Source organism: Nanorana parkeri, unplaced genomic scaffold (assembly GCF_000935625.1).
Source record: "Nanorana parkeri isolate BGI_ZX_2015 unplaced genomic scaffold, ASM93562v1 scaffold289, whole genome shotgun sequence".
Classification (NCBI taxonomy): Eukaryota; Metazoa; Chordata; class Amphibia; order Anura; family Dicroglossidae; genus Nanorana; species Nanorana parkeri.
Window position 1 is genome coordinate 184,079 of NW_017306557.1, and position 23,879 is coordinate 207,957.

The 23,879-nt window shown below is 41.6% G+C and overlaps 1 protein-coding gene across 1 annotated transcript; it reads left to right on the plus strand.

The window, feature by feature from the left end:
• Window positions 1-258: 258 nt before the first annotated feature.
• PAG1 (phosphoprotein membrane anchor with glycosphingolipid microdomains 1) lies at window positions 259-17,937 on the plus strand. The gene is made up of 6 exons (XM_018557551.1): window positions 259-464; window positions 3,527-3,578; window positions 6,043-6,139; window positions 9,403-9,998; window positions 13,413-13,472; window positions 17,269-17,937. The coding sequence occupies exons 1-6, from the start codon at window positions 316-318 to the stop codon at window positions 17,620-17,622; spliced, it is 1,308 nt and encodes a 435-aa protein (XP_018413053.1). The 5' UTR covers window positions 259-315; the 3' UTR covers window positions 17,623-17,937.
• Window positions 17,938-23,879: the final 5,942 nt, after the last annotated feature.

The following is a 23,879-nucleotide window of genomic DNA, read 5'->3' on the forward strand; positions in this document are numbered from 1 at the left end:
GAGACTTCAGTGTCATGCAGCGATATCTGTCTGGAAGACTGAAATGCTGAGAATGCTGAAGGCTTGAGTGCAAAATGTAAAAAAAAAAAAAAAAGTTTACAAAAGCCATGAAACCGTTTTACTTCCCCTTTCAGTTGAACAGCTTCATGTGTTTTAGAAGGGAAGTTTACAAACAGTTCTATACGTTGCTACAAAAACATTTATCTGCCAGAATGTCAGTGTGGGTGTTGTAATCTGTGTCTTTTTCTCTTACAGGAAATAAAATCCCCATATACAAATGAGGCGACTTGTTGAACACTTACCTAGTTGCTGAGAATGCCTCCGCTGTTACAGGGAGCTGTGGCTGTCGCGAATGGGGAGTTCAGCAGTGAAGACAGCCTGCTCATAGTATGGGGCGGCTTGGCTCTACTATCAAACTTTCTTTTCATTACCGTCCTCATCTTCCTCTGCTCTAGCTGTGACAGGTGAGATCACATCACTTTCTTCTGCACTGAGGACTAGATAAATGTCACACCAAGGATGTCTGACAGCAGCCCCAAAACACAAAACAGAATACTGTTGCATAAAATGTCATTTTTTTGTGTCATATTTGCCCCATTCGCAAGATTTTTCTCTACTTCCTGTCCTGTAAACACAAAAACAAAGAAAATGCACAACAATTCATCCACCAAAACTGCATTTACATTTGCTCTTGTGAGAAATGGCAAAATTGAATGTTCTTGGGGTATTTTCTCTTCTGACTGATTGTTCTTAAAGCCAAGCTCCGGTAAAAATGGTCATTTACACACCGCCCGGGGTGTATAAATTATCATTAACCTGCAGGGAGTGGGGGATGCGACTCGAGCAATAAAAGGCTCCAGTTGCATCCTTGTCACTCCTTGCTACTTGGCCATTCACAAAACACCTTGAGGGGAATTGATCAAAATCTGGAGCAGCTGTGCATGGCAACCAATCAGCTTCTCTCTTTCATTTTCAAATCTCAACTGAATAAACTGAAGATAGAAGCTGATTAGTTATTATGGGCAACTGCTCCACATTTTGGCTGCTCCAGTTTTGATAAATTCCTTTCCTTGTATTTTTTTCAAACAATACAAGACATCCTGGGATTGGAGTTGGGGAAATTGTCACATCCCCGCCTCCTCCTCTCCTTCTCCAGTCACAGAATGCCTTGTATTCAGTCTAGTCAAGAGGGGCGTTTGATGTGACTGGAGCACTTCACTGCTTGAGTCGCATCCCTCTCTCCTCGCAGTGCCCTGAAGCCCTGCATTATGTGTTGGAGCCAGCATGCTGCAAAGTAGAGTTTTTACACCTTGCACCCACCTCAGAGGCATAACTAGAAACCTCAGGGCCCCAGTGCAAGAAACCATGAAGGGTCCCCCTACTGCAGAGCATTAGCCTTCTGGGAGCTGTAGCCATGATGAATATAAATTAGGATTATTGTCACACTCGCACATTGTAGATCACACGTTTTTCTTTTTATTTCCATTTTCCTTTCATTGTCACCCCACACAGCAATCTCCTCCATACAGCACAGCCAGACACGCCCCCCTCCAATACTCACCTCAGAGCTCCGCCCCTTTTTGCTGATCAATGCTCTTCTCCCTCGTCAGCATCTGCATAAGTAGCACAGAACCCCACCCTGCTATAGAATGGGAGCTGCTGATTGGAGGGCGGGCGGACAATTGCAGGGTGGGTCTCCGAGCAAAGGACTGCTGGGAGCTGTATGTCGGCACATCTGCGGTTACCGGGACCGGAGCCCCTTCTTCCTTTCTGCCCCCCCAAGTGGCGGAACGCCAAGGCCCGGTCGCAATTGCGTCCGCTGTGACCCTGACTGTTCCGCCACTGACCACCTACTACACATAACAGTGTGTATATTTATTATTTTGCCTGGAGAATGACTTTAGGAATATAAATAACATAAATCATCTGCAGCAGAAGTAAGCACTAGTATATTATAAATAGTCCTGTCAATTCCGATAACACTTGTATCACTGTGTTGTGAGTAGACATATTGACCACAGAAGTGCCGTAAATAATAATCCCATAGACCGGTGATGATGATTGTCTTTGGCAGATAGAAACAATGTAAAAAAAACAAAAATCTGCTCGCTGCTCTGGCAATCAATGCAGTGTTATATTGGTTTATTGGCAATGTTGCATTTATAAGCCTGTGCCATCATTTGAAAAGTTATGGCTCAGCTTATTGAAATACTCCCATCTAGGTTTGATCATTAAAAACAAATCCAGTGTAAAAAATGTGCGTCTTGGTGTGTAATACCTGTTCGCGCTTCTGTTTTCTAAAGTAAAGAGAGTTAACGTGGACTTGTACCCCCTTTGGCTAAAAATTACATCACCATGCAGCTCTGTGGCTGAGATGAAATCATCTTACATTCATTAAACATATTTTAATTTTACACACAATTTCTTGTTTTCTACTTCCCGATTCCGTTGGGCAAAAGTTATGTAATGTGCCCAAGCATTGCATCCTGGGAAGGTTACATCAGCAGAGCATTGCTGGGACATCATCTGCAATCTCGTGAGATCTCAGGGAAAGGCATTTTCCTCCCCTGAGAATATGTGCATGGTCACATGTCCTAGTCACATGTACCAGTGTTCCAGGAAGAAGGGAGATGGATTGATCTGCCCTTAGTAAAAATGGCCACTGTGAGAAGAATGGAGAGGAAAAGAAAAACCTAGGTATGCAGAGTATAAAAAGCCTGCAATGATCTATAAGCTTGTGTTTGTAGATTGTCATTACTATACATTTCTAAAGGTGCCTTTGTTGTCATTTTGAAGATATGGGTAAAGTTCCCCTTTAACATTCCAACGTCTGTCCACTCTATAGCTCAAGATAGACCAAACATTTGCTAAAACAACTCCTTTGCAAGAAAAGGCTGTGAAGGAAGGAGAGACGTGCAGGAAAGGTGTTCCAGTGTTGTATTAAAGAAGACATCCCTTTAAGATGTGTGTGTGCTCTCAGCTCATCCATGCAAGCTAGCTGTGAAAAGCTCAGATAACATGCACATCAAAAAGGAATGCAATGGATGCTTTAATAATAATGATATAACATGATATACAGAGAGCCCAGTGAATGCATTCAACTGTATCAGGAAATGACAGGAAAATTTTGGAGAATGATGACACAAGTTCAGCTTTCAGAGGTCAGCAACGCAAAATAAAATGTTACATTTGCAAACTTGCTTTGAGCTCCTGGATATATTAAAGACGCCGAGGTGTTTTACAAGTGCACTTATTTTATCTTATTTTTAGGTTGAGGCTTGTTCATATTTTTGTATGTGTCACATAAATGAAATCTATACCATTGGTTAATTTTATACAGAGTTTTGGAATCGGTGAAATGTTTCATTCTGATATCCGTATCATGTCATCCGTTTGTCATTATCCAAATATAAAGGACCGTCCTTATTTCTTTGATGGTAGTGGGTGCTGGTTAGTCTTTCCAAGCATCCTCTTCTAGGTATTACATTTATAGGAGAATCATTCTTTTTCACTTTTTATTGTACAGAGGTAAAAAGACAAAGCAACAGAATGGAGACCATGAAAACCTGATGAATGCGGTAAGTCTAATCACCTGACTTTTGTCGCTACCACAGCTTAAGAACCAGTCATGTATTGGATAGAATGTGTGTCCCTCTTTGCTAGTTTATCCATGACACCCCACATTATAACAGTCGTCTTTGTATTGTAATGACACTTTAGGAAGAACTCCAGGCAAATAAAATCTTAACCCTTGCAGTGGGGCTACCCCTGCATTGCAAGGGTTTAATGTTCATTTTGTCTAGAGAGCTAAAATAACAGCATTATACTCACCCAATCCACGATCCTGGCTGGCTGTTAGACTGGTGCCTGGAGCGCCTCTCTCCCTCCGCTCTAGGGTTCTTAGGTCCTGTGAGTTATCACGTCAAATACAGTATATAGGAAGTGAGAACGTCAAGAAACTTTCCATGGCGGGAGCGGAGGAGCAGGCAGGTTGAACGGTCGGTCTTGGAGCCAGCCAAGATCGCAGTTTGGGTGAGTAAATCCATGTTACTTAAGCTCCCTCCTCACAGCAGAACAGTGAGTACACAGGGGATTTTTTTTTCTGGTTAGATGAGAGTTCTGGTTAGTTGAATACCGGATAACTGAGAGTTTACTGTATAAAGTTTTTTTTCATGGCTTTTATCAGAAACCCCTACTGCAGGTCCCCGTCATTGATTAAAAAAAAAAGTCTGAATGCCAAGGCACTTGGTCACATGATCTCTGCTAAAGCAGATGATCGGCCAGGCTGAGCTTTGATCTTCTCCAGAGTTGATATCACATGACCAGATGCCTGGCCTCACATATGTGGCTACCACTAAAGGAAGCCTGGAATAAAAAAAGTTTTCTGCAGAAATAGGTATTTGAAATGTTAGTTTTTGTTTATTCATCCCAGGAAAACTGCTGACATAACTTTACTGTAATATTAAAGAAATGATAGAAAAGTGTAACAGATCCAGGACATACAAATTCATCAATATTTAGCATAGGTAATATCTAAGAATACTTGGGAAGTTGTTTATTAATTAGAAAATCTGTCTAGGCCTCTGATTGTTTGGCTGCAAGATGTATATTCCTTGGTTCTATTTTATGTTATAACATGAGGGTGGAAGTAGCAATGACATGGAATATGTAGAGGTGCATATTATTGTGTCAGCCATTGGCACGTTTAGAAGTTGTGTAGCAGCTGAACCTGTCTATTGAACTATACACTACTGCAGGGGAAGGCAACCTCTGCACTCCAGCTGTGGGGAAACTACAAATCCCAGCATGCATCTGCCTTTGGGAGTCATGCCTGTGGCTGTCAGTCTTGCAATGCCTAATGGAATTTGTAGTTCCACAATGCTGGAGTTGAGGCTGCCTACCCCTGTAGTACTTAGTACTGCTTACATAACAGAAAAAAATATAAGGGAAATCTTACTGATGTGCAGCAGATGAAAGTAAATATATGAGAGTAACTTGGGGGGTAGCCATTGCTGACTTCCTTCTGAAAATGACTTGGATTGGAACAGTACAAATGGGCTGATCAGTAAGGTTATAGAAATGTCAGAGGTTCCGGAGGTTTTACTGTTCCTGGTTAGTGATTCAAACAACAAGGGTCCGCATGACCGCCAGGAAACTGACATTTTCAGGAGGAAAGCACAGCAGTCACATCCTTTATATTTCTACCACAAGTTATAGGATGCTGCCATAATTATTACTTGACTTGCCAACTTTTCCCTTCACATATCAAGAAAGGATGATCTAGGGATGCACCGATACCGATACTAGTATCGGCCTAGGCTTCGGAGCATTTGGGGGCGAGTACTCATACTCGCCCAAATGCTCCGATGCCTAGCCCGATACTTCCGGTATCAGGAAGCCAGGCAGCGCGTCATTACACGCTTCCTGATTGGCCGGGAAGCTGGTTCCATGCTCTCTCGTCATGAGGTGACAAGGGAGCATGGAGCCGGCTTCCTGGCCAATCAAGAAGCCCGGCAGCGTGTAATGACCCGGTGCCCGGCTTTCTGATTGGTCGGAAAGCCAGCTGCATGCTTCCTTGTCAACTAGTGACGAGGGAGCATGGAGCCGACTCCCTGGCCAATCGGGAAGCCGTGTGGCAAGTCTTTACACGCTGCCCGGCTTCCCAGCTAATCAGGAAGCAAGGTGGCGTGACGTTACACGCCGCCTGGCTTCCTGAATGGGACTTCCAGTATTCTGTATCGGGGAGTACCAAAAAAAAAAATTCTGTACTTGTACTTGATCCCAAAATACCAGTATCTGTGCATCCCTAGCATGATCCCTCTTAAAATAAATTGCTCTTTTGTACTGTATTCACAATACAGTAGAGATAGATATATAGGCGACTCAGGCGTGCGGCACCAGTAGCTTAGCTAACAATAGATGGTTATTCTGTAAACATGTCATCATTATTTTGTACAGTATTGGCACATAGTGTTCAGTTACAATGAAATTGCACTCGTACCTGTTGTTCCAGTGTAATCATTATATATATTTTGCCATCAGCCTTCTGACAAAGAGACACACAGCCATTCTGTAACAAGCCTGGGGACAGAAGCTCCGGCCAGCAGTTACCGAAATGGTGCCATCAGCACTGGTGACAGTAAGTATAAAGTAAAACATGGCCTCTATTTTTAATGTTGTACTATCCAAAATGAAAGAAAAAACAATTGATGTTTTTTGGCAAAAAGCTGAATAATCTACAGGGCTGTAAGTACCAGGACAGTTTCCTCAGTGGGTACAACAGTCTTGTCCTGGTTTGAGCGATGATTAGTTTTATGAATGCAGTGACATTTTCAGTGACTTTTCTGTGTGAGCCCCCAATTTAGGACTTTAATGTGAAATGGTATTAGGGGTGTGCTCTCATAGCAAAAAGTAGAACATACAGGGCCGTTCCTAAAATGAGGCAGTCTGAGGCTGTTGCCTCACACAGCATCTCATGGGTGGACGGTAGTTAGAGTGGCATGGCTGCCCCTTCCTGGCCAGAGCATCCCAGGTTGCTAAGATCCAGATGGAGAGATGGAGGCATGCATATCTCCCCACCTAGCTCTTAGCAACCTGGGACGCTCTTGCCGGCGTCCCGCTGAGCTCCTGGCAACCAGTGACGCCACTAGTTGCCAATAGCTCGGTGGGATGCCACAACCCCACCCCCCTCCCCCTAAAGGCGGCAAAAAAAGCTTGGGGCGCCTCTGATAACAGAGCACTAAGCTCTTTGCAGCAGATGGAAAGCATACCATTCTCGAAGCTGAAATCTGGGCACAAAATCTGAATTCATATACAGTGGTACCTCGGTTCATGAACTTAATTCGTTCCACGATTCTGGTTGTGAATGACTCAAATTTCCCCATAAGGTTCAATGTTAATACGGTTAATTCGTTCTGACCCCTACGAACCTGGTCGCGAACCAATTTTGGTCGCAAACAGAATACAATTTTCCCATAGGGTTCAATGTAAATGAGGTTAATCCGTTCTGAACCATATGTAAATTCATTACTGTTCTGCACTTTCTTTTTACCACCATGCTTGCACTGCACTTTCTTTGTACCACCATGCTTGCACTGCACTTTCTTTGTACCACCATGCTTGCACTGCACTTTCTTTTTACCACCATGCTTGCACTGCACTTTCACTTTACCACCATGCTTGCTCTGCACTTTCTTTTTACCACCTTGCTTGCTCTGCACTGTCTTTTTACCACCATGCTTGCACTGCACTTTCACTTTACCACCATGCTTGCTCTGTACTTTCTTTTTACCACCATGCTTGCACTGCACTTTCAGTTTACCACCATGCTTGCTCTGTACTTTCTTTTTACCACCATGCTTGCTCTGCACTGTCTTTTTACCACCATGCTTGCACTGCACTTTCACTTTACCACCATGCTTGCTCTGTACTTTCTTTTTACCACCATGCTTGCTCTGCACTTTCTTTGTACCACCATGCTTGCTCTGTACTTTCTTTTTACCACCATGCTTGCTCTGTACTTTGGAGCCATGCTGGATTGAATAATACTGTACAGTACTGTATGTGGTAAAAAGCTTCACAGCAAGTGTGCACAGGTCTGTCTGCGACCGTGATCTCAACTAAAGGAAGCCACGACCACGTGTCAGAGCGGGGAAGATGAGCTAAAGCAGAGACACCGGCACTCCAAATTTGCAAAATACGTCTATTGACGTGCATCGTGGTAAAAAGAGTGGGGAAGATGGCTGCAGTTGTGTTCGTAACCCGATTTTGAGTTCGCGAACAGAAGCAAAATTTTGCTGAACTTCCTGTTCGTGAACCGAATTGTTCGCGAACAGAAGCGTTAATGAACCGAGGTATTACTGTATATCCCTCAATAGTCACATACAATATAATTATGCTTTGTGCACACCAAATCTCTTTGTAAATCCAGAGATAACCTTGTAAAAAGCTGTTGTAATAAATACATATACAATGTATATACAAATATTTAAACACACCCTTACCTCTCAAATGGATTTCTAATTCAGTTCAGCCAGCTTTGTGACCCAGGCGCCCCTCCCAGGCAGCATCACCAGTACCTCTGTTTTCTGCACTGCAATTTATAGGAATTCAGCTTGGAAATTTTTTTTTCATAAAATGACATAAAAACTGGCATTTATAGGCCCCGTTGGCTGAACATAATCTCATCGTCTTGTGTAGTCATATAGATTAGAAAAATGTGCCATCAGCATTGGCTCCATTTAATTGAGATATTAATGGCCACCAATTATTGGCTTGTAAACCATTCACTGTGTTCCTGATCACTTAACACATACTTTATAATCCCAGTTCATGAAACATCTTATTTATTGCCCAGCGCTAGAATATTACCATCCTCACATCTGATTAAGTACTTCAGTAGTCTCTAAATGGGTACTGCACAATTTTATGTATTTATCACACAGTTCCGTTTTCTGGATCACACATACTATATCCAAGATCAAAGTGACACCGTCAGTTGTGGCAACAGCTAGATAACTGGCTTAAATAAAATGCATTAATGCTCTTCTTAATTGAGTCAACTCATTGAAAACATTGTGTAGCCAATATCTTATGGCAAAAGTTGCCAAGCATGGAGGATGAATGAGGCTATGTTAAAAACCGGGCTCCCTAGTGGTTAAGCTACAGATTTCTATATTTTATAACTAAAATACAAAAATATGGAAGAGAAAGCATTTAAAAATATGAAAGTCACAACCAAACTGTATCTAGGATAGACACTGCAGTACTTGATCAAAAAATGTGCCGATTAGAAATCTGCTACACTTTCCTTTTCTGGGCAAATTTTTTGTTTATAACTAATTGTAAAACTTGCTGAAACACTATTTCAAAGGGGATCAGTGTTTATATAAGCCTGCACAATTTTTATTTTTTTTAACGTTTTTATTCTTGATGCAGTTAGGGGGTTTGATTGCCTGTCAAATCTTTATTGTTTTGTGTCCCATGCTGGGATATTTGCCCTTACACTTTGCCCTACCATGATATCCAAGGTGCGTCTGTGAGCTAAACTTTCTGGTTCCTTTCTCTTCACATAAATGTAGAATCTGCTAGTGATCAGTAACAGCAGCATTATGTTGATGTTGGCCCAATAGTGGATTCTACATGTATAGCTATACTGTATGTAGAAAGCATTCTAGTTACGTGCACCAGAGTCCTGGCATGTGATGTGTGGCAGAAGATATTCCCTTTGCGGCTAACACCAGACAGGGCATCAAACATTGTTTCACACAAAGTAAAAGTAAAAAAAATGGGCATTTCTCAGATTCCAATGCAATGTACAGTGTCCGTTTTTTTATTCTGCTTCAATATATATTGATATATTGGTTTGCCGCAGCATTGTTTTTCTTTTCTTTTTGTTTTCAGTCTCAGAGGACAGTGCAGCAACCTGCGTCCCAACCTATGAAGATGTGCAGAGCTCTCTTCCTGACCTGTGTGACCCTCAGGACTTCACAGGGAAATCTCTAAGATGCCCTCAAACCAGAGAGCTGCCGCAGATCCCTCCTGACAACCGGGAATCCGTCCTATCATCGGGAAGCCTAGAAAACGATGTCCCTCTCTATAATGAGGGGCCGTACGAGGTGCTGAAAGACAGCTCTTCTCATGACAACATTATAGAAGACTGCCTCTATGAGACTGTGAAAGAATTAAAGGATATTAGTTCATCGACCAGTTCGGAAGACAAAAATCTCACCACGAACGCAGCACAGGCAAGCCCGGCAATCACAGAGAGCAGAATGGAGGCTGCAGTGGAATACGCCTCAGTGGACCATAATAGAAAGAGCAGGCAGAGCATCAATACTCAGAGCGCAGCCAGCACACCAACATCTCAAGATGATGACATCCCCCCACCACTGCCTAAGAAACTTCTGGATGAGAATGAAAATGTACAAGGCAAAGAGCCTGAGGAGGAGAAACAGGACCAAGAGGGGAATCTGGAGGGAGCAAGCCAGGATGACAAGGCAGGTTATCACTGATTTAGTAAAGTGCAGAATATCTAACGTATCACATTAAAGCTGAACTCCAGGCAGATTTAAAAGACACAAATGAATGCAGCATTGTCATTATTACCGTAGTACATCACTAAATGCTTTTTTTTAATGTAAGCACCTGGATTTGACTTGGTATCAGCCTCTTCCACTCCAATGTGTAGCACAGCTCAGACTGGGAGAGAAATAAGCAGGACAAGCCAGTCAGCTGTGCTCCAGTGCTAACATTCTGATAGGAGGAGAGAGACACAGATAATCCTTTCACTGTCCAGTTACAGGCATGGGCAGGGGAAGAACTGGAAGTGTAGCCTGTAAGTGTAATGGTGGCCATACACTGTGAATTTCGTCCAATTCTTGAGGGACCAGCCGAATTTTGCACAGTGGGTGCCATTGTCGGCACACTTTCGGACAGCATCTCTCGATCAGATGATTGAAGGAGCCGGTCAGAAAATCTTAGAAATTAGGGATGTTTAGATACCAGTGCTGATACTTGGCATTTTCACAAGAACTACCAGGGAAGGTACTTAAGAGTACTGATAAAATTTTGTTTATTGTCATGTGACAGTTTTTCTAAAGCAATACAGACTAATGATTTCAGGACAGTGGTGGAGCACCAGAGCCCGGTCCCAGCTGCAACCGCTGCAACCCTGGTAGTTCTCATGAAAATACCAAGTATCTGCACTGGTACTCGAAAAGTATCTGTTAATCCCTACTCGAAAGCATTGATGGAAGAACCTGTTCTGTTTTCATTGTTCAGCTCAAGACCAGCTTTACAGTTCTTCCATACCCACATAACGATGTAGAGTTGCCATAACCTGGGCACCTATAACTATAAGCTATGAACCATGCGCCTGCATGAGACATTTTCCAGCTGATCATATGTAAGTTCTCACATGCAGGGTATTAGATGAGTTGTTTCCCTAGCATTTCATACACAGGGGAAAGTTAAAGTTGAACTCTAAGCAGATATAAAAATACACTAATTAAAAGGAAAACTATGAGGTTAAGTCTTTTCCCCATAGTTCTCACGGTAACGGGAGGGCACAAACTAGCATCCTCCCGTCACCCTAGGCTCAGCTGTAGCTCGCGGTATACTGAGACGCCGCGGTTGAATCGGATCCCGACAATTGTGCCGTGATCCGCCCAGCTGCGTGACTGACAGCTGGCTCTGCCTATCTAGAGGCAGAGCCAGCTGTGCGCGCCCCCTCACCGTCCGTTCCGCCAGTCAGCGCTGGCGGAGCGGGGAGGGGGGAATCCAGTCCCTCCCCTGTCACGGCAGAGAGGCGTGACAGGATCGAGAGGTGAGCGAACGCCGTTATGTGTTCGCTCACCTCCCGATCTACTGAGCCGACCTGTGACAGTCTCATTGTCACAGGTCGGCTAGAACTATGAGGTGAGTGAAAAGCACTCACCTCATAGTTCTCCTTTAATGCAGTTCTGCATTCATTAAAATAATGTAATGCCCTTGTAAATAAAACTAGTGTAAGTAGCTTTATCTGTTTTAATATCAGTCTCTCATTATCACCTGTACAACAGCAGTCAGACTGTGAGATGGAGGGACAGTACTAGGAGCCAACCAGGTGTGCCACATGCACATGGCAAGGAGCATTCTGACAGGAGGAGAGAGCATAGGGATGACACATCAATATGCTGCTGCTCCTTCACTGTCCACTCACAGACTAAGAGTTGGGAGATGACCAAGCTATTTTGATTTACTGAAATGAAGAAAAGTCAGGTCACCAGCCTGTCTTTGCTGGCTGGTAGGGCTGAGTAAATCTCAGGAAATGCTGTGCAAAGTTACATATACCTTTTTGGTAGGTAAAACCATTTCCAAATATGTGTTTTTAACGATTTTCCTTGAGGTGAGCTTTAAACGGCTGACATTACTAATCTAATGCATGCGAACAATAACTACATATAAATTATAAAAAAAACTAAGAGACTGGGCCTTTGCATGAGAACTTAACTTTTTACTTTATTGACCTGGGGCATTTCCAAGAGTTTGCAGGCATTCCTTTAGTGGCTGTCTGATGGTGCAATCGGCATCCTTTGTGAAGAAATTCTCCAAGAAAATCATTTTCAGGACAAGTCATCTGCAGGGTGTATTCTGTTCAAAGAATTTGTCTTTTCACAGATCTCAGTACAGTTTTACACTAGTTCAGAAATGGCTTTTAGTAAATAGAAATCTATTTGGTTTAATGAACCTGTGCCAAATAAAACAAAATGGCACATAGCTGTTGGGCTGATCCAGAGGAGGCTGCCAATGGGAATAATGAAAATCAGGGGGCTTGCAGCACATGTTGCAGGGAAGGTTTGGACAGGCTTAATGTTTTACTGAGTGCTGGTGTATACTGTTCCAGGTCAATATTCCTTTCATCCCCAAAGTCATGGAGCACTAAATACGTTTTGGGAACACGCATGAAGTACCCTTAGAAGGTACCTCAATGCCCTAGAATGATTGTGTTCATCTTTAAAAATAATTGGTAATGTGCATTAGTAAGAATCTAAATCTGCACTCTTATATTGGTATAGTAATAGCAAAGTAATACATCTCAGGTATAGCTGTTATTTGCTTTGATTCTCTCCCTGTCAGAACTGAAATGTCAAGCTGTAAGGCTCTCATGGAAGTTGACTTGGCTAACAGGCTATTGGAGGGGATTCAATCCAATAGTTAACTAGCCTTTAGATTTCTGCAATCCTGACAGCATCTTTCTTAAATGCGATTTATTTTGGATTGTCTTAGCACTGGGCTCAAGCAGGAAACTGGACAGCCTCAGAACGTGAGACTTCTGTTTTGAGAGGGAGTGAATACAATGAAGGCTGATGATACACAGGTGATGTCACTGTTGTAGATAGGCAAGCGAGTGATTACTTGTGCCCAGTGTGCAGAGGGGAAGCCTCTGAAGCAGCACCCAGAAGATTATGGCTATCATTGTACAGTATGTAGCACAGACTACAACAGTGATTTTTCAGGATCCCTGGGGACCCTACAGACATTACATATGCATACATACATTGAGCCAATGTACTGTTGCAAAACAAACTTCCTTCCCAGCATTCCACTTTTTAATAAAAAAATCAAATATTCTGAGATGTAAAGTTACACAGTCATAACCGTTCAAGATAGAGATATAAAGGATAGAGATTCAGATTATTACAAATGATCAACCAGTGCTTGGTTCTCTGTGGGATCTTGGATACTGTGTATGTATGAAGGTTCCCATGTTCCTTGCCAGCTCCATTTACATAATCACTCATCATTAGCCGGTAAAAATAAGGTCTTTGTTCCAGAGAACGGGTATAATAACCCAAGAGGATTCAAGCCAGAATAAATTGTGCTCTCTTCATGGTATAGACATACATATTGATCCTTTTCTTTTCTTTTAGAGACAAAGTTGCGTATCCTACAAATCTCGAGAAGAAGACCCATGCCTGACAGACGATGACGTATGTATTAGCATATTAATCCCCATAGAAGCCCTAGGGATTTCTGCTCTTTGAATTAAGCCATCTTACCTGGCTAAAGACAGGCTTCATATTGTCAGCCGGTTGTGTGATGTGATGGGGGCTACGACATGTTTGATCTCCCGGGTTGTCAAGTGCATGCCTTTTAGCTCTGCTGGATTCATACAATAGAGAAATCAAAGAAAGACTGTTATTGTATAAACAGAGTCAAATATTCAGATAAGAAAGTATTTCTAACGTATCCTGTAAATCTACTTACAGCATATACTGTGAGTAATGTTGCTGTGATATATGTATGAAACATAATTTTAGTAGAAAACATTTATTATCAGCATTAAGGAGGAAACCACCCACAATGCTGATTGGTTGGGGTCTTTTTGCCAAGAAACCCAATCGACAGTTGCGTCAGCGAGGGGACGTGATTTGGACTTGGAGCAAGTAGAAGGCTCTTAATCAGTGATACTATAAACAAACATTCTACTACATATTACACTCTTTTTCATACTTTCCATTGCCAGATGTTGCAGTCCGTATCCCCCTTTCATTGCCATCCACTGCAGACGCAACTTGGAACTTTTGGTGACCAGTAATGCATCTTTCATCTACCATCACAACCTATGGTTTGTGTTACCAACTGACTCTCAAGCTTCTTGCAACCCCAGGTTCCCATAAGTCAGTGTCTGTGAATGTTCTCATTCATCCAGATCATTGTATATCTGTAAAAAAATAAATCAAGGCAACTGGACTTTTTTTCTTGAAGAGGTTTCACTGGTCATCCGACCAGCTTTCTTAGTTCATAATCTTCTATAATATAGTAGGTTTCCATAAGTTGCAGCAGAAGGGAGGTTGGAACAGGCTCTCTTCTACAAATGGAGTTGCTGCTTACGAGTTTATAGTTCATCACTAGCTGTTCAGTTTATCTATAGTTATAGTCAGTTAACCAACTTGCATTTGTCTACCTTTTCTATATCTCAGAAGCAAAGTGCACACGCGCGAACTGCAAGATAACCTTTATTCCACCACTCGGCACAGTGATCGATTCCCCCCCCCATGTACATTGCCACCCTACCCATAGGCTTTAGTCCTCAGAGCCTTCCAATTTTGATGCCCCCAAGACTGACTCAAGTGTCATTTTTAAATACCAGTCTGTTCAACTGCTGTTGGTTAGATATATTCTATTTTTTTTTTTTTTTTTTACTGTACCCCTTCTATTTTGTTGCCCTCATACACTCTTGTATACCACTACTACGTCCCTCTCTGGTAGTAGCCCAAAAGCCTTTTCTCTAATCAGGGATGTCCTCATGTCTAATGACCATGGCTCTACATGTGTATTCTACAATGTGAGGGGTCTCAATTCTCCAACTAAAAGGCACCAAATATATTGAAAGCACCAAATAGTTACTCTGCAAATGTGGTAATGCACCAAGAGACCTACTTTGCAATCTCCACTATTCTAAAACTACATTCAAAATATTACCTTATCTGGTTCTTCTTCTTCATCCTCTTGAAGAGCCAGAGGTATGGTCATTGGACAGGAGAGAAGCACACCCTTTACTTTGAAAGCACAAATATGTGATCCAGAGAGTGTATACATTTTTATTAAAGGAACACTGCTTTCCAACATAGAACACATGCTTGCCAGTATCTATTGCCGTAACAAACAATCCATCTTGTTCATAAAACACGCTCTTAAAAAAAACAAAAAAAAACCTGTAGAGTTTAGGGAAGGTAAATTGATAGTGGCAGGAGATATTCATTTCTATTTTGATCTAGATGTCCTGTCAAAAAAACACCTGGCCTTCTCACTCTCATCTGGCATCTCTTTACTTTAGCTACATAAGTAGCTCATTTTTACGACCAGGCTGGATTCCTTGTTGCACTACAGCAATGAGCCAGCCAAAGCATTTTGTGAAAGTCACTGACCCGATGGGTTCTCCCCACTAAATTATAGAAGATTCCAGGAACATTTTACAGTGCACCCAAAGGAAAGCATGGACCCTACAATGCATACAAGTAAAGAAGAATATAGACAAAGTTGTATACCAAGATCTTATCGGATTTATACCCAGCAGGGAGGCGAGAGATAATGCCCTGAGAACTTTCTCTCTGATTCACAGAGCCAAACATCACATCACAGTGAATTCATGACCTTAACCTCTTGGTCTCGGCCAACTGCTGGAGCTGTTGTCAAACCCTGGTTACCTTTGTCCAGACTTACTAGTCAGAAATGTTACCATTCACTCATTTGTTTTTGCCTTTATTTGCACAGAACGAATGTTCAGAGTTTTGCAGGACAAATGGCTCTGTGCATTTTTATAAATACACCCTTTTGTGTCTCTGTGGGATTGAAGAACGACATAGCTACTCCTTACTGGGTTGTCTACCTACTAACCTATATAAGGAGCCTTATTTAGGAATGATATATTGTACTTATGTGTTAGTTTTGCATAATAATGTCCATCAGCCTTCCTCTAAGCTGATCGATATTTGAATCTGGCTGCATTCCACTCCTCTCCTCCTCTTCCCTATAACTTTCCTGTGTAACTCCTACCCTGTGTTTAAGATGTTTGTGATAATGCTTTCTGACACATTGATTGACGACATGTACAACTTTTTGCAGAAAGCAAAATACCAACGTCAAATGTTTCCCTTTATGAAACCTGAATAGAAATAAAATAAAAAATAAATTTAAAAAAACAGTTGTACCAGCACTGCCAATCTACTCTTACACTCCCACTGGTTAGACAGCTGCTTGTGTTTCATCAGTGTCACCTTCAGAAAACCAGTGCTTTCCAATGTGGACTGAGATATGCAAGCATTACTGTACTGCAGAAATCTATTGAGAAACAATAGGTATCCAAGGCTGACATGGAGAGAGCTGAGCAGCTTCGATCAGAGGTAGTTGTGAAGCTGCTTGTGGCTGTTTGCTGGCGCTGTTATTTGAAACATTCAGTCGCTGAGGGTTCTGAATGAAGAGACCTCCACTGATCACCTCCAAAGGGAAGGTGTGTGCGTCTAGGTATTCCACATTCATACCAACAACTTCTGTTGTTCACAGTACAGATGCTGTAGGTCTTTCAGATGCATGCACTCTCTGGTGTCTGTAAACCTTTTATTATAAAAAAAAAATGACCCAGCAAACAGTAATGCTTGCTGTAATCATACCCCTGCCTTGGGCTGGCCATGCGTGCATGTGCTTGGTCATTTGTGTATCCCAGACTACATGACCAAGCACAGGGAGTATTTTGAAGAATATCTGAAAACAAATCAATTAAAATGGCTAATTTGTACTTAATTGGCAGATTTACTTTACTGGAAAAATAAGAGTTTTTACCCTTCCCAGTTTTCCCTGCTTCCCTCATCTGCCTCCAGCCCACCTAAGCATTATCTGCTACCTCTGGGTTTAACGGAACACGATACTCCCCATGGCTACCCACAGTACAGCATCTGGTGTCTGAGAGATCATTTACCAGGCCCAAGAACTGATGTGTAGGTGGGGGTAGCTTATATAGCCCAGTGTAAAAAATAAATCAGGATGGCATTGGAGCTCAGGAAGGTAAGTACTTGCTACTTATGCTCCCTCCAACTAAGTAAACCTGTTACTTTGCCCAGTGCAGTCACATTAGAAGGTGACTTGAAACACATCTCTTGCCATATTTGTAATGCTTAGCAATCTGAGATTACCTGAGATGAAATCCTTTATATTCCTTATTTAACTTTACTTGCTATATAAAACATTTACTTTTTCAATATTTGAACTTCTTGTTTCCCTTTTTAGATTTCTGCAATGTATTCAAGAATTTCCAGGGCTGGACAATCCCGACTAAATCAAGAAGATGTTTCCCATTATTCTTACATCCAGGATGTTGAACTATCCCCCACTACCTGCAATGGGACACTTGCTGCAGTTAGGGACATTGACAAGAGCCCTAATGTTGTTGGCTTGTCGTCCACAGTGGACATCATGAATGGCGGACTAGACCCAGAGTATGAAGCCATCACATCAATATGTCGAGAAGAGGACAGGACTACTACACTCTGTAATGCTGGCCAGGGGTTCCCCCCACACGGTGAAAGTGACTATGAAAGTATTGGTGAGCTCCAACAAAACGGAGAATACTCTAAACTTTAGAAGGTACGGTGATGAGTTTATATCTGACATAGCACAATCCTTTTCAGGGTCCTTCCCATACCCTAATTATTAACGGATTGAAGAGAAAGCACATCTTTATCTAGACCAGGACTGTCTCCCTGCTGCATGAAAGACATGGACTTTGTTTCCAGATACCTTATGATTTTATTTTTTATGTGCCATTTATTTTTTTATATGTAGCTGGTATATTGCCAAAAAATGACAGATCACTCTGAACCGAAATGAACTTTTAGGTACTTATGAGACTTACTAATGGTACAATTTGGAGAAGAATTGTTCATGTATATATTTTAATATACACATATGGGCTCTATAGTACAGTTCAGGTCTGGGGTTTTTCAGACAATGGATCTCCCCTAAAGTAAACCTGTACTTACTCAATGCCTTCTGAAAGTGCTGGCTGGCTGCCTCTGACCTTCAGAAGTTTTAGTGAATGACCTGAAACAAGTATGCAGATCAGGACAGTTAAAGAAGAATCAGAAGTCCTGATCTGTATACATGTTCCAGGTCAGTGACTCAGATTGTTGATATTCCTTCTCTTAGTATTACCCCATACAGGAGACCACCTCATTATGGAAAAATGGCCAGCACAAGGGATTTTACATTCATTTATACACAAAACAATCTTCATATTTAGCAGCTACACCAACTGTATTAAACAAGTTACAATTCAGGTTACAATCAGGTTACTTTTTCTTTGATAAAAGGTCTGACTCTGGTCCAGAACCTCGACAGTTTAATGGAGGTCTATTGCCATAGGACACTATATATGCATTTTTAAATCACTTTTTACATTGAAACAAAAGGGTCAGAATGACAGCTTTTCATTAAAGCACATCAATCATGAGAGAAACATGAAGACTGCAGTTACTGACCTTTACTTCTGAAAAGCCTAGTTGCCTGGCTGTCATATTGACCCTCTTGTTTTAGTAATCTAGGTAACTGACTGAACAACAAGTTTGCTGATCGGGTTTCTTGGATTATTTAGCATTTTGTATCCATTGCATGCTCGTCCCACGTCTGTGAATAAGATTCCAAAAAATCTTCAGAAAAATGCTAGTGGCCACAGGCTTTGTTCTGAATAAGCCAGGTATGGCATCTTGCATTCATCTCTAAGCAGGATTACTTTAATTTATAACATTTAGTGTACAATATACTGTAGGAAGGCCTTGTGCTTTGGCTTGAATTGCCCTAGTCGGGCGTGGCTGTAGTACAGAGGATGATATTGTGATTCGACTAATTGTCATTGCACACTGCAGTGGCCAGGTACCATTTCATGCACCTGCAAGCATAATAATTGGAAATCATTGCTGCTAAATTCTGCTTTAACTATTTTTTTCCAAAGAGCAGGAGAAGGTAGGAGCATTACAACAGAGTATGCAGAACTGCAGACTCTGAAAAGGGTTGTCACAGTTATCGTGTTATGCAGGCAGGTAGATCACAACACCATCACATTTGCATTATAAACCCATTGAAAGAGGAAACTGTTGCTCTATATTGGTTTCAATTGTATTTCAGCTGATTGTCTGTAGTGCCCCTTTTACTTTCACTGCCCGAAATGGCTTTGTGTACTCATGTTAGGGGTGGGTGGTTTTATGTTCACTTGGGTTGCAATGAGTTTAGCTGAACCTCAGTCGAAGGAGCTGCAGCTCGGTCAGAAAAGATGAACCCAGCAGATGCCAACAGCAAGCCTCTGCCTTAATAATGACCCCGGCCTTTCTTACTGGACCCCCTTATGGTTCACACCTTCAGAAAGTTGTTTGAATGATCCAAAGGCTTAGTGGTTGCCAACTGGCTGTGGTGCTGGCCACAGAAAGGAGCTAGAACCTTGAAAGACACCAAACTCCTTGGCCTCCTCTTCTCTTCTGTGCCGTAATCACCTGATAAGATGATGCAGTATGTTATATACAGCAGTTAAGGAGTTAAAATATATAAAAACAAAATCAAAAAATGCCAACGAAGGTTTTATAATGTAAATGTAATCTCAAAAGGTTCTTTTCAGTATTTTAAAATTTGCAGCTTTCATTAAAATAATACCTGGTGATCCTTCCATGAGGTTCCATGTTTAGGCAATTCCTGTTATATGGTGAAACCGTTCTCGTCTCCCAGTCGCTCTTCCGTGTTGTCACACAGGCTCCCCTCGGAGACTACAAGCAGCCGTGCCAACACTCAGTGGGCAGGCATGTTCTTATGTTGTCACCCTCGGGAAGCCCACCCAGAGCAATGCCATAGCGATAGCCAATGCTGGAGCAAGAACATGTAGACAGAAATTGGCTGCAAAGAGCCTTATAAAAGATCAACAATATGAGGTGCAAAAAAAAAAGGTTTTAAAAGGTTTTGAAAACAGTAATCTGTCAAATAAAAAAAAAATGGCAATTAAAATACAGTGTTTAAATGTCATCCAGTAAGGGTTTAAATCTACTGTAAGTTCTGAATAGTAAGCTTTTCTGAAATGGGTAGTGCTGAATATTACATGCATAGATTTTCCAGCATGTTGGTAAAGGTTTAGGACCATTCTGACAGTTTCTTTGTACATTACATGTAAGGGTCATACATGTTACAATGTAACCATACAATCTTTGTACGATCAGCTTTAGATTTACCAAAACTTTGCGATAAGTGGAACTTCCTAATTTACCAAATTTAATTTGCATCCAGTCAGACAGGACCTTGCACTACATAGCTGTTCGTAGAGATTGTGTAAACAGATTGAAACATGTGTGGTGAGCTTAAGGCCTGGTTCACACCTAGGCAATAAATCTGTGTGATATTGCGCGGATAATCAAGTCTATGGAGGCTGTTCACACCTTTGCGTTGCATCGCGCAGGCAAAATCGCCTGTTGCGCAAAAAGGTGCAGGAGCTCATTTCAGGCGGTTATCGCATGGTTTTGGTCCCATAGGTATCTCTATGCATTGAAAAACGCGCAGTTTTCAAAGCAGTATCACAGGGAAAACAACACGGGGAAAACAAACACGTGAAAACAGCTCAATCGTCTAGGTGTTAACCAGGCCTCAATGTCAGCCAAGCCATGTAGGATCCAGCAGCAAATGTGGACTGGTAGATCTAACGCCACTCATCTTCATGATTAATCTGTGTATGGTGGCTCCAAATAAAAAAAATAGGAGCCTAATACGGAGGACAGAAAAGGTGTGTAATACTCGACCACCACCAGTCCTCATAACTTGTGCTCCCCACGGCTGATATAAGAAGAATTTTTGATAATTCAGTCAATGTATGATGACAATGAACCGGTTCTATACATGCTAGAACCAGCAAGCCTCCACATCTCGGTCTCAGTGAAAATCTGTGATCGAGGCAGGATCCGATATCTTTGATGTCTTCACTGATTGTTGCTGTCAGCTCATATTAGGCATGTTACATTTGCTGAGCTCGTTCAGTTTAGTGCAGGTGGCATATGAGCTGCAGTCAGTGAACACCATGCTGATAACGTGTACTAAGCTGTGGTTAATGTGGACATTAATAGTGCCTTACCCTAATTCAAAGCCAAAATATAACCGAGATGTAGTGAGGTCACCCCCACCACCACCACCACCACCACCACTTTCCTCTAAGACTGAGTGCAGCCGTGCCTGCTGCATCCACTAAGGGATTCAATTAAAAAGTCATCTGCATTTACACCAACAGATAGACATGCATTGTTGAGAAAACTCATGTACATTAAATGCCTAATGTGCATGTATGGAATACTTAAGTGTCAATCTGCTCTACTGATCCTAATTGTTAGCAACCCAGCACTTCTACTTCAAAGTTCTACATTAATTTGCTCCCGTTCCTTTGTATATTTTGCTACTGTAAAGCCACATATGCTAAAGTTTAGTGCGGCATCTAACAGATGAGTCTGGTAATGAGTATGTACATATCTATGTGTGTTTGAAGTCATTCTGGCATTCAGTAACAGACTTATTATTGAATATCATCTCTTCTAGAATAAATCTGGTTTGCAAACCTTTAGTGAATACAGGGAATCACACAGGAATACGTATATCGCTCTTTCTGTATATTTGAATATCTTTCCGAATGCCAGGTTCCCATGCCTGTGTATATATATATTTAAATATAATTTAGAAAAAGTATTTTGGTACAGTCATTGTTTTATTACGTTGATCTGTTGTGCTTTATACAGTTGACTATATCTTCTTTTCTTTTTGTAAATATCTTTGTTGATAAAGTTTTTTTATGAACAAATATGACAGAAAATCTCAATAGGCATCACACCACTATGCAAACAGCACATCCAATCAGAGTCTTGAATTTCTTTCCTATAAAGCACCTGACTCAGTTAACTTGTATTTATTCTTAAGGAAGAACTCTAAGCTAATTATAAAGCAGCATACAGCCACCTAACTACTTACCTGCTTTCAATACAGTGCAGCTAATATGAAAACCAACAGTGTCACAAATGATGTGCTTGCTCACCCCTCCTACCTACAATATGATGACGGACAACACACCATCTGCAGAGTAGTCCAGGAAAAGTCCCTACTGGATCAGCTGAGTTGTGTCTAGATTAGGTTGCACCCTTTTCAGTTATGATTTTCTGAGGAGCAGCAGCCACATCTAGGGATGAAAATTCTGCACATGTACTTGACGGAAGCATGAGGACACAAATGTATTTTATCCCACAGGGGTTGTTTCATGTTCTTGTAAAGCTAAACTCCAGGCAAATATTTTAAAAAAAGTACAATGAATGCAGTTATTTGTATGTATGTGTATATATATATATATAAATATATAAATGCAACTCTCTGCTAATCTCCTGCACAGCAGAGCTCAAATTAGGAGAGGGGAAGAGCAGTGGCCACTAGAGGCCAATGAGATGAACTGCAGTGTGCGTGAGCTGCCAAGGAACAAAAAAGGAAGAGCCACGAGCAGGGAAAGGATTAGTTTTGGACCAAATGTTGAAGTCAGGCTTCAACATTTGGTACAAAACTAATCCTGTCTCTGCTTGTGGCGCTTCCTTTTTTGTTCTTTTATTATTACACGTGTCGGACACCCCGGTCCCTACCTTGAGGAAGCTGCACACCACCTTCACCCCTTGCCCACACAAACATTTGGGTATGTGAACACCCTTGTCAGAGCACTGGATCTCTGGACTGCCCCTCCAATTTTTCACGTGAACTGCCAAGGAACATGGTGATAGATCAGCAGGACACAGAGAGATGACTTATCACTGTGATGCTACTCCATTACTGACCAATTACAGACTGAGGATCAGAAGATGACCAGGCTGTATTGGTTAACTGCAGTAGAGAAAAATCCGGTCATCTGGCTGTGCTATCTGGTAGGGATGGGTAGATCTCATAACTGGGTGGATAGAGCTACAAATCCTTTTGCAGGTAAGGCAGCTACCATATACAGTATGTATTCTAACTGTGTATTTGATTTGCTGGAGTTGAGATTTAAAGTGGAATGGGGCTGTCATAATGTGGCGTTGGTTGCAAAAAGTGCTTGCCTTAACGACTTAATGGTTTAATCGTGTTCCTGCAATAAGTTACATATTATGTATTGCAGAGCTCAGTGTTTACACACTGCTGAGAGTGGCACTATAAGAAAGGTTAGCAATCAAGCTGTATTCCATACCTCATTGTTTAATAGCCTCTGCAGTTTGTCGGCATTGTATTGCAGAAAGTATTTTGGCTTTTAGAAGCTATTTGATCTGTGTATATTTTGTAGTATTAAAAACAGTCATGCATAAACCGGTACTGGAATAAAGGTTCCCATAGTTATAAGATCACGGCCTTTATTTATGACCCACAATGCCACAGGTCGGTTGGCTTGTGCCTGCATGTCCGACCACCTTCTAATGTCTTTGTCTTAGATGATTGATTCTATAAAATGAAGATGAAAGGATATCTATCCTCCTCCTCCACTGTTTATGGCACACAATTGCAGGATTCCTATTCTAATATTCATGTGTGATTTCGAAAATGTGCACTTTGCCTGATTCGCTATTCAAGATTTAAAAAAACCTGTCTTGTGGTCACCCCAGCAGACATTCTGACTACCTTTTATAAGGCATGGTTCGGATCTCGGCTAGTCTTCTCCCACCCTCTATTTTGCAGTGCAGGATTATTCAAAGAGTGCCACCAGAGATGGAAAATCTGCTTTCTGAATATGATCCATGCCATGTAAGGAAGTACAGGTAATGTGTACAGTACAAAGACAGTTCCATATGTTTTACGTACACTTGGTCATGTGACAACACATCATACGT